We start from the raw sequence: 10,685 nt of genomic DNA, 5'->3' as shown, positions 1-10,685 counted from the left end.
GAGTGAAAGAGCGCACTGGTGTCGAATTTTTTTATCATATTGAGTTATTGGTATAGTCTTACAGCCTGTTTATTTGCCTTGCTTTTGATGAAAAAAAAATAGACCTCTACTTTGTACCGAAGTTGAGATACTTACAATTGAAAGAGGTGAGGGTTGCCTGGTGTTAAAGGTAGAATCAGCGAGGAAAGGGCCTGGGGAAAGGCATTTCAAAAGCTCGAGTGTCCTTGAAAACGGCAAATTTACATTTTTTGCGCCTGTGATCAATGTTTTTCCGTTAAATTTTTAAATAAATGTGTTTTTAAATGATCATAACAGGTGTTGAGCCAAAAACAAAATTTTTTTAAAATGGTAAAAATTAATTCCCCATTGGGTGGAAAAATGCCTGTGCCTTTGATTGAATGATTTTGATGAGTGCCTGGTTTCACCACGATGCCGCACAGATATTCGTGACCATGTTCTTTTTTCATCCATCTATGCACAACCTTGTTCACAGGCGCGTGGTCGAAGGAGAGCCGGGAGTCAGTTTCCGATCAGAAGCGAGGCGGGAAGATGGTGGAGGATCGGGGTCGCCCCAAGGATCGAGGGGCCGGCAGGAAGGAGGAAGGTCACAGCAGCCGGGACGCCGGGGGCCACCGGAGGAACTTGTCCTCACAACCCAGTCGAGACGCGGCGCACGAAATGGAGCACTTGCGGGACGGCTCGCGGGATTCCCGACGGGACGGTGGGAAAGATCGCAAAGATGGCAGTGTTGGGAAGGGGGCAGACTCGGTCAGAGGGTCGGATCGTGACCGGGAACGGGATAGGGAGAGAGATGGGGGGAAAGGAGGAGGCGGAGGAGGGAGCGGCAGAGGAGGTGATGTGAGGAAGGACGGGCCCCCGGCTCCGTCTTCGCGGGAGAGGGAGAGGGGAGGGGACAGAGAGAGAGGAGGAGACAGGGAGAGAGAGATGGGGCGAGGAGAGAACAGAGAGAGAGGCCGGAGAGGCGGATCCCTGGATAGGGATAGAGAGGAGAGGATGAGGAGAGGCACGGGAGATTTCAGCACCCCTCACCAGATGAACCAACAGGTGAGCTCTCTGACAGTCAGCGTTGCATGGCCCTACCTTGTAAGATCTTTTAGCCAGTACAATTTTTTTATGCCTCTTTCATGACTGTTGATGGGTAATGAAGCCATCTGTCAGTAGGTAGCTGAAACTGGCTGGACAGGTGAGTGAAGTCCCTAATTTTGTGTTAATTTAGGTAGTTTATTATTCTTTTTCAAATGCTTTTTTTCTGCTTTATCAGCACGGACTGCAATACGGTACATCAACATAGAAATCCACATTTCTTCATTCATAAAATATAGTTTTATGAATATGAAGCTGTAAGTTTGTGTGCACTGTCCATTGACAAAGGGATGCTTGTGCTGCTTTTGCAAGTACGAAAAGAAGCCCTATAGTACATTGATGTCTTGTACCTTGCGTAAACGTAGCTCATAAATTCAGAACTGTAACTGATAAAAAGTCAAATAAATGAGCGTTAGGTTGTTTATTGTTTGTGGTGGATTCAAGCCAAACTTTGCTATGAACATGTGAATGATCGATTTTTAAGTTAAAAAAAAAAATTGTGAAAAATTTCGTCGACCATGAGCAAATTCATGATATGGAAATAGAGATGAACAAGTGCTGTAATCAAATGTGTTGAAAAATTAAACCAGGGGCATCTATTTACGTGAAGAGCGAGCCCTTGCCTGAATGTGACTGCTTATGGCACACAGGAGACCGGAGTTTTGATTCTGGAGTAGGGAGAATTTTTAAGTCGAGTATCTTGGTCTTTCTCGTCGGTGGCCCAGTGGTTAGGCTCTCGGACTCGCAACCGTAAGGTCATGGGTTCGAATCCCATCAGGGGCCCGACGTTGTGTCCTTGGGAAAGGCACTTTGCACAAATTTTCCTCACTTCACCCAGGTGGAAATGGGTACCCGGCTATAGACAGTGAACGATCTTGTCAGTTTGGAAGTGTTTGAGCGCGTGAAATCCGCAGCTTGCACTGTATGCTTCCGCCGAAGCCAAAAATGTTTCTGAGCGTTCTCAGAGGGTCTGCTGGGGTAATAATGATTGTAAAGCGCATAGAGCAAGCTCTTGAGCGTGGATATGCGCTATATAAATGCAATTATTATTATTATTATTCTCCTGGGATGTTGTATCCCTCTCAGTCGGGGTTGGCCCTAACAGGCAGGGCCGGAAGCAGGCCTACTACGTTATCTAAAGTGTGTTCAGGGATGCCAAATCTCCGGTTTTTCCCCTTTTTTTTCCACTTGCAAAGGAAAGGGGAATGGTAAGAGAAATGTTTTTGTTTGCTCATGGAAAGATTTTACAAGGTTCGTTTAAGGTGAGGTGTGATGCTCCGCTCATTTTCAGGTTGTTTTTTTCCAAAATCATTTGGCATCCCTGTGTGTGGGTGGGGGTGTTAAGACACATAGGTTGAGGGGTTAGTGAGTTCAAACACAAAAGTAAATGTCAAGCAAGTGTTGGTGACACAAGGTTTAAGTGGGTGGTCACATGGGGGTGTGTTCTTGAGTAAGGCACGGTAAACCCTCCAAAAATGAGGGCGCTGCGCAATGGTGACCAGCACTGACTTATTCTGTAAGAATTATCTGTATTGGTGTGATATTGTGTATTTCATATATTCTCTGTATGTGTGTGATATGTGTCATGACGTGGTGGAGCCGTGCACGCGTCAATTCTTGGGCATGTGGAGTGATTGGTATCATCTTTAAGCTTTTTCATTTACCCTGCTTTCAATGAAAAAAAGTATCCATCTATCTTGAATAGAAGTTGAGATATTTGAAATTGAAGGAGGTAGATGTCGCCTAGTTTGAGAGGTAAAACTGACAAGAAAATGGCCGTCAAAGTTTGGGGACTTTCATAGTTAAAGAGTCCTCAGAAACTAAAAATTTACAACTTTTGCGCCTGTAATGGATGTCTTTCAATAAAAATCCACACAGAAACGTGTCTTTAAATGGACTTAAAAGGTGTTGAGCCAAAACTAAAAAATTCGAAAAAAAAAAATGGCCAAACTGACGTAAAAAAGCTGCTTTCTTCAATTTCATTATTTTGACGAGTGCCTGATTTGACCACGCTGTCTCACAAATGTGTGTTTAGATGTCGGCAGCTCAATGCTGCTCAATGTTATACGTCACTTTTCAAAATGGGAAATGGTGGAGTGTTGCACTAAGCATCAATATCATGTATGTTTGTCATTGTAGCCCAGATTTCTTCTCAAGGATCAGTAAAGTGTGATTTGTTTTATTTATTTATCTATCTATCTGTTTGTTTATTTATTTATTTATTTATTTAGTCTCTTTGTTTGTTTGCTTATTTGTTTATATATTTATTTGATTATTTATTAATTCATCTATTTATGTATTCGTTAAAAAAGAGAATGTTTTCCCCTCAGGGTGACAGAGCTGGACGCTTTGGTCAGCGAGGAGAAGGTGACCGGGACCAGCGTTCGTTTGAGGAGCCGTCTCGCTTCCACGCCGGCGGGGATTCTGGCGGGCCCCGAGGCGGTCAATTTGGAGCTGAACGCGACCGGCAGAGGGGAGGGTTTGACCGAGGTTAGTGACAGTGGGTCAGGGCATCTGTGTTAGTTCTATGCAGTTTTTGAGGAAAAGAAAGACTTCATTTATGCTTCGAAGAGTGAGGTCACTATTCATGCAATTCGAGTACAGGGTGAAAAAGTTTTTTTTTTCTTGCATATGATAAAACCATCCATAGCTTTTGCTATTCTACCTTCACAGCGCTGTTCACTGAGGGTGCAATGTGCTCACTTAACTCTTTATCTCCATGGGGGGGGGGGGGGGGGTAAACCCACTATGCCAGGCCCTTTTTTTGGTACTAAATCTAAAAATGACAAAAAGTTACGAAATGGGTCATTAAATCAAAATGAGTCCTCCTATTTTGATAGTTTTTCATCTAATGAATTAACTACTGATAAAAGAGACCTGTTTTCGGCAATTGCCGAAAAGAATTTGATGTCGACGTCATCGTAAAGGAATGTGCCCGCTGTCAGCGGCTCACCGGCACAGCTTTGCGGAGATAAAGAGTTAAAGAAAAGGCAGCAGCTTGCCATAGATAAAGAGTTAAAGAACAAAATTTAAACAAAGTATACTGAAAGAGAAAAAGAAGTTGTCATCATTATATTGTTTTCGGTTCACAGGTGGCAATGATTCATTTGATCGGAGAGACCAGAGAGGATTTGATGGCCGGATAGACAGAGGAAGACCTGGCTTCCCAGGTGAGGCACAGCCCTCAACCTTTTGTGGCTGATAATAATCATAATAATAAACATAATCATGATGATAATAAAGCTCACTTCTATAGCGCCCACTTTGTGGTGGTTCAAGGTGCTTTACAATAGAATAAGATATAGATGGTTTGCAGGTGCTCTGGTGTGGTTTGTTCCTTCTTTTCTATCAAACATCTATGGCACTTATCACTCCTCCCATCTTTTTTGTGTTTATATCTCTCTTGTAACACCTCTAATCTTTTGCATTTATATGACCTAATTGTGTTAAAATGACGTAAAACTCTTGCCAAAACAAAAGCATTTCTCCTTTTTGTAAATTAGAAAATGTTCAAAATTATGGTGCCAGATCGTTTAAACACTTATAGCACAGGACTGCAATTTGTAATAAACACGGGCTTTAACAAGTGGCCAAGGTAGCTGTAAAAGCAATGGTGTAGTGTGTTCTCTAATAGGCCTTTTGAGAGTAACTTTTGCAGCGGGTGGTTGGCGGGTGCTCTGGTGTGGTTTGCTTCTTCTTTCACATCAAACATCTATCATCCTTATCTCCCCTTCTTCTTTTTTATGTTTGTTACTCTGTTGTAACACCTCTAATCTTCTGGCGCTCATATGACCGTATGCAGTTGTGAGCGCCGTAAAACCTCTACTAAAACAAAAAAACCAAACAAGTTTGGTTCTAGAGTCTTTGCAGTTGACTTATCAGCTCTGTTGGTATGATTACATAGCTGCCAGTCAGTACTCAAAAAATGTATTTATGAAACCACCGCCTTTGTAAATGACCAAGACAAAGTTCTATTTATGAGATTAGTAAAGATTGTTTCCGTCATTGTTATTATTCTTTTTTTCTTTTTTTTTTTCTGGATTGATGACAACAAACTGGATCAGTGGTTATTTTTTGTTTTGTTTCAGGTCCTGGGCGAGGCGGCGAGAGGTCATGGGAGAGGGGAGCGAGAGATGGACGAGATGGCTACCGAGATGACATGGAGGGGGGGAGGGACGGGCGAGGGGGAGGGGGATTCGGGGAGTTTAGGGGGGAGGACAGGGTCCGAGAGTTTGGCAGCGGGATGCGTGATGACCGTCGCGGCGTGGGGAGGGAGGAGAGGTTGCTTCCCTTTCCTCCGGGGAGCAACGACGGGAAGGGCCCCTTGCCTGGTGCGGAGGGGCGGGACGGCGGGCGGTTTGCGGGTGGTGGGGAGGACGTGATTGGCCCGCGGGGGGGTTTTGGTGTGCGGGACGATGACTGGAAGCCGCGGGAGGGGTCCCATGACTCGAGGGAGCGAGAGAGAGAGGAGGGTCGCAGCAGGAGAGGGGGGGAGGAGTCGTCGGGAGGGGACGGGCGTTTGAGTCGGGGTAATGGACGAGTGGAGCCGGCGCTTGCGGCGAAGGATAAACTGTTGGACAGAGACGTGAAGGGGAGGGGAATTGGGGAGAGAAATTCTGGGCCCCCTGCGTTGTTGGAAGTGTCGGGTGCCAACAAGCCCAGTGCCACAGCCAAGGTGAAGGCCTCGCCTGCCAAGGATGAGTCCCCACTAGCCAGAGACGAGCCCTCACTTGCCAGTTTGTTCTCGCAAACCGAGACCATCGGGGTCAAGAAGAAGCCTCAGACCAAAAGTTTCGGCGGGAAGAAAAGCCCGAAGAGCTCGGACGATGTGGGGAAAAATGCTGACAAGTCGAAATCGGCTATCGGCAGTCGACTTAGCTCTCGCAGAGGTAATCGGGCAACCGAGAGGAAGGCTCCACCTCCAAAATCTGGCGATATGGGCAAGGAAAAAGATGGTGGCAAAGATGAAACAAAGGCTGTTGGCAAGGGCGAGGACAGTGCAAAGTAAGTTGGGTTTTTTTTGTTGTTTTTTTTTAAATGTTTAAAAAAAAATAAATTTTTTTTAAAAGAAAATGTTGAAATCTGAGATGTACTGTCAAAACGATCTAAAACGGCTACCTGTTGCCGTGGAAAAGAATTGGTTATCTTAGACAGGTAGATGTCTTACACCGTGTCATTGCAATGTAAAAAAGAAGGCAAGGAGGAAAATAGGAAGAGGCCTTTTGTACAGGTGATTGTCTTATACAAGTGGCCATTAATACAAGTGATTGTCTTAAACAGGTGGCCGTTTGTACAGGTGATTGTCTTATATAAGTGGCTGTTAGTGCAAGTTTGTAGTTTAACTTTAGCAAGAGTTTTATGGCACTTGCAACACAATAGGTCGTGCAAGTGCCGAAGATAAGAGGTGTTACAAAAGAGTAACAAACTCAAAAAAAAAAAGAAAGAGGGGAGATAAGGATGATAGATGTTGGATGGGAAAGAAGGAGCAAACCACACCAGAGTACCTGCCAGCCACCCACTGTGCTGGTTTGACCGTGTTATATTTTCACTGTATACCCACGCTTTGTAGCATCACGCTTGCGCTGGGCATATGTAACAAGTAACAAACAGATGGATTTGCGGGTGGTTGACGGGTGCTCTGGTGTGAATTGCTCCTTTTGTATCAATCATCTATCGTCCTTATCCGTCCTCCTTTTTTGTGTTTGTACTCTCTTGAAACACCTCTAATCTTCGGCACCTTTAAGACTTTATTGTGTTGTAAGTGGCGTCGGTGGCCTAGTGGTTAGGCTCTCGGACTCGCAACCGTAAGGTCGTGGGTTCGAATCCCGTCAGGGGCCCGACGTTGTGTCCTTGGGAAAGGCACTTTACACGAATTTTCCTCACTTCACCCAGGTCGGAATGGGTACCCTGCTATAGACAGCGAAAGATCTTGTCAGTTTGTAAATGTTTGAGCGCTTAATCAGCTGCTCGCACTGTATACTTCCCGGGAAGCTGAGAATGTTTCGGAGTGTTCTATGGTCTGCTGGGGTAATAATATAGTGTAAAGCGCATAGAGCCTGCTGTTGAGCGGGGATATGCGCTATACAAATGCTATCTATTATAAAACGCTTACTAAACTTTTGTTCTGTGGTTTCTGTCTGTCTGTCTTGCTTCGTCCCAGCTCTAAAGGATTGTTATCGTATCAATATGCTGCTCTTTACTCTAAGTGGGTGGTTGGCGGGTGCTCTGGTGTGGTTTGCTTCTTCTTTCCTATGAAACATCTGTCATCCTTATCTCCCCTTCTTCTTTTATATGTTTGTTACTCCCTTGTAACTCCTCTAATTTTCTGGCGCTCATATGACCTAATGCAGTTGCGAGCGCCGTAAAACCTGTACTAAAACTAAACTAATACTCTTTACTCTAACTCAAACTGGGGAACTTCTCTCTCTGTGCAGTGGGTGGTTCGAGGGTGCCACTGGTAGCTCCTTCTTCTTTACTTTCCCCTGTGTTGTTTCTGTCTGTCTGTCTTTCTTTTCCCCAGCACTAAATGACCATTATTGTGTCGATGTGCTTCTCTTTACTCAAACTCAAACAAACGAACATTCTCTTCGTGCAGAGACAGCAAAGTCTCCCGTACGCCCTCCCCCAAAGGCTCCCAGAAGAGTGGAGACTCGACCAGGTCCCGGCAGTCCCAGAGCCGGGCGTCCAAGCGGTCGTCTCGCTCTCCCGAGTCCAAGACCTCGCCGGCGCCGCCCAAGAGAGTCACCGACAGCTCTCGCTCGCCGCGGAAAACCTCGCGCTCGCCAGCGCCTGGGTCGACTACGATGACAGCGACGACAACGACGACAGCTGGTAGAGATAGGTCAGACCGCAAGGGGGACCCGGCCACGTCCTCACGCTCCCCAGCCCCCAGTGCGGGGAGTCTGAGGGAGCGGAGGAAGAAGGAGGAGGAGGTGAGGGCTTGACGTTTTTTTTGTTTGTGTCGTCGGTGATTGTTTTGTTATGTGGAGAGTCTATGTTGTTGACTTGTTAGCTCTGTTGGTATGATTACATAGCTGCCAGTCAGTACTCCCAAATGAGTGTTTCAGATTCAAAACCTGCTAAGCGACGTTTTTGGAAAAAAATCGAGATTTTTTTGCTCATTGTAACCGGCTGTCAGATGCACAAAGTGTTTTCGGCCACAACCTAACACATACTTCTTAGAAGCCACTAAAAAACTTCTTTGTACACATTTTCATGCGTATAGCAGCATTCAATAAAGCCGATTTTCTCAAAAGGGCTAAAATGGACTGAGGGGGACTTGCAGCTCAGCCCCTCAAATGCAGACCTGCCAATTACTCTGATAAAATTGGAGCCCTCTGTTTTTTTTGTTTGGTTTGATTGTTTGTTTTGGTTTGTTTTGTTTGCTTGTTTGTTGGGTTGTTTGGTTTTTTTTTTCCTGTGGAAGAACCCCTATCAGATATGTATAAAATCAATGCAACACATTTTTCTAACCCCTTCCCAAGCTGAGAGCAAAATCTATACTATCTCCCAATAAACAGGTGTTTCTGTACTCCAGAATGTTTTCTTTTTACACGAAGCCTCAGGCGAAGTAAGGCACTTTGTTGTCTCACATAGGAGACCTGAGTTCGATTCCCGAGTGGGGAGAAATTTTTACCCCCCGGGGCGGTGCCGCTGACTGAAGTGTCTTTAGGCCATTCCCAAAGGGGGGGGGACATTTCTCGTTCAAGCATAGTAGAATTGTGAATGGGCTCATGTCACGCTCATAACTGTGCCTGATCTACAACAGGGAACTGCTGCTTTTTCTTTCCTGATCCTTACTATTGTCATTTTCCTCTACCTCTTTTGTATGTTTGTCACTCTCTGTGACCTGCTATTTCCGGGGTGCCTTGATAGTCGAAGCAGACCTTGTGCTGTTGAAGCTAGAGAGGTGAGCAGTCAAAGTCTGATTCCCTGTAAAGACTTTTCTGTTGACACCCACCCCTTGGTGCTCATATGACCTTATGCAGTTGTGAACGCTGTAAAACCCTCTACTGTAAAAAAAAAAGAAGAAGAAATTTCCATCAAGTAGGCCTATCTTGGTCTTTCAGCTTGGATGTTATATCCCTCTCGGCACGAGTTGGCCCTGACAGGCAGGGTAAGAAGCCTGCCTCCTAATAGATCAAAAAATTTCTCGGTTGATTGTAGCGTAAAATTATGTAAATTAAAAAATATGCTAACAAACAATCAAACAAAAAAACAGAATAGATGCTATCTTTCTATAAACACACGCTTCCTCACTCAAAAATCATTCTCTCTACTTGAATTCTCAGGCGAAGGTGGCCCCCATGGAGAAAGACAAGAAAAGGCCTAGGTCAAGGTCGGGCAGCCAGTCGGGCTCGGAGTCGCGACACAGCAGCCACGTGGTGCCGGTGGTGGAGGAGGAGAAGAAACGGCGCAAGTCCTCCGATACCGGTGAGCACGTTTGTCGTTTTTGAAAACATTCCTCGTGAAACGCGGTCTTGATAGTCCGTCAGTCCTTTTCATTCATAGTGCTCTTATGATCATAATGAGATGTGCGTATCGTTGTTGATTGTACTGTGATAGTTTGAATGGTGCTCTCTGCCGTCTTATGACCCAAAAAAACGTATATGCGTAATTAGGTTAAGTCGCGTTTTATACAGGGGAGAAACAGGTTTTTATGGAGTGTCTTTCTGTCTTGGTTTTTATGGCTGTGCAATTAAAATTAAGGAAGTTTTGGGCTTTTGAAAATGTGGGTTCTGAACTAATTACATGTCGATATTGTTATAACCAAAGAAATGTTCATCAATTACTCCCTAACTATTTACCGTTTACCTCAGCAAATCAGACAAAATTTAGACTGGTCAATGAATATTGACATAAAATAATTAGATCAACCAAATTTGAGTAAAATTGAAACACACATAAAAAGTTAGTTTTTTGCCTCTCTTTCAAAATTTCATTTTTGGCACATACGTTTTTCTGTCGTAGGACGGCAGTGCTTGTCGTCAGTGTCGCAAGCAATCCACTTAAATCTGTTTGGATATCTTTTACGTCAGAGACAAAAAATACTCATTTTAATTGTATTGCTCCTATCAGGAATCGTGAAAAGCAAGAACATTGATAACATTGACCATAGCATTAAACTGCATTTTGGTGATGTTGAAAGGTGCATCTGTGATAGAGCTTTGAGAGGGAGTAAAAATGGAAAATTCCCAAAGTGTGAACTTAAGTGGATTGCTTAGGACAGGGGCGTTATGTGTTAATGTAAAGCACGTACATATGCCTGTTCATTCACTTTTATTTTGTGGTGAGATGAAAGCATTTTGTGGGTGGTTCGCGGGTGCTCTGGTGTGGTTTGCTTCTTCTTTCCTATCATACATCTATCATCCTTATCTCTCCTCCTTCTTTTTTGTGTTTGTTACTCTCTTGTAACACCTCTAATCTTCGGCACTTATATGACCTTATTGTGTTGCAAGTGCCGTAAAACTCTTACTATAACTAACTAACTAAGAAAGCATTTTATGTAAGACGCCTAGAGCTGTATTGTACGGGAGTGGGCGCTATAGAAATTACCTCCATTATTATTATTGCCATTGTTT

General features: G+C 44.4%; 1 protein-coding gene across 1 annotated transcript in view; it reads left to right on the top strand.

Moving 5' to 3' along the window:
* Nucleotides 1-10,685, top strand: part of LOC101847869 (zinc finger CCCH domain-containing protein 13) — a gene marked incomplete in the record, with an annotated part of 35,587 nt that overhangs the window by 17,660 nt on the left and 7,242 nt on the right. Inside the window, 6 exon segments of the mRNA XM_013081640.2 lie at nucleotides 494-1,065; nucleotides 3,435-3,594; nucleotides 4,197-4,274; nucleotides 5,193-6,108; nucleotides 7,700-8,036; nucleotides 9,396-9,537. Of these exon segments, the coding sequence (XP_012937094.1) occupies nucleotides 494-1,065; nucleotides 3,435-3,594; nucleotides 4,197-4,274; nucleotides 5,193-6,108; nucleotides 7,700-8,036; nucleotides 9,396-9,537 (2,205 nt within the window).

The sequence above is a fragment of the Aplysia californica genome, unplaced genomic scaffold, assembly GCF_000002075.1.
Source record: "Aplysia californica isolate F4 #8 unplaced genomic scaffold, AplCal3.0 scaffold00139, whole genome shotgun sequence".
Taxonomy (NCBI): Eukaryota; Metazoa; Mollusca; class Gastropoda; order Aplysiida; family Aplysiidae; genus Aplysia; species Aplysia californica.
This window is presented reverse-complemented; position numbering and strand designations above follow the sequence as displayed.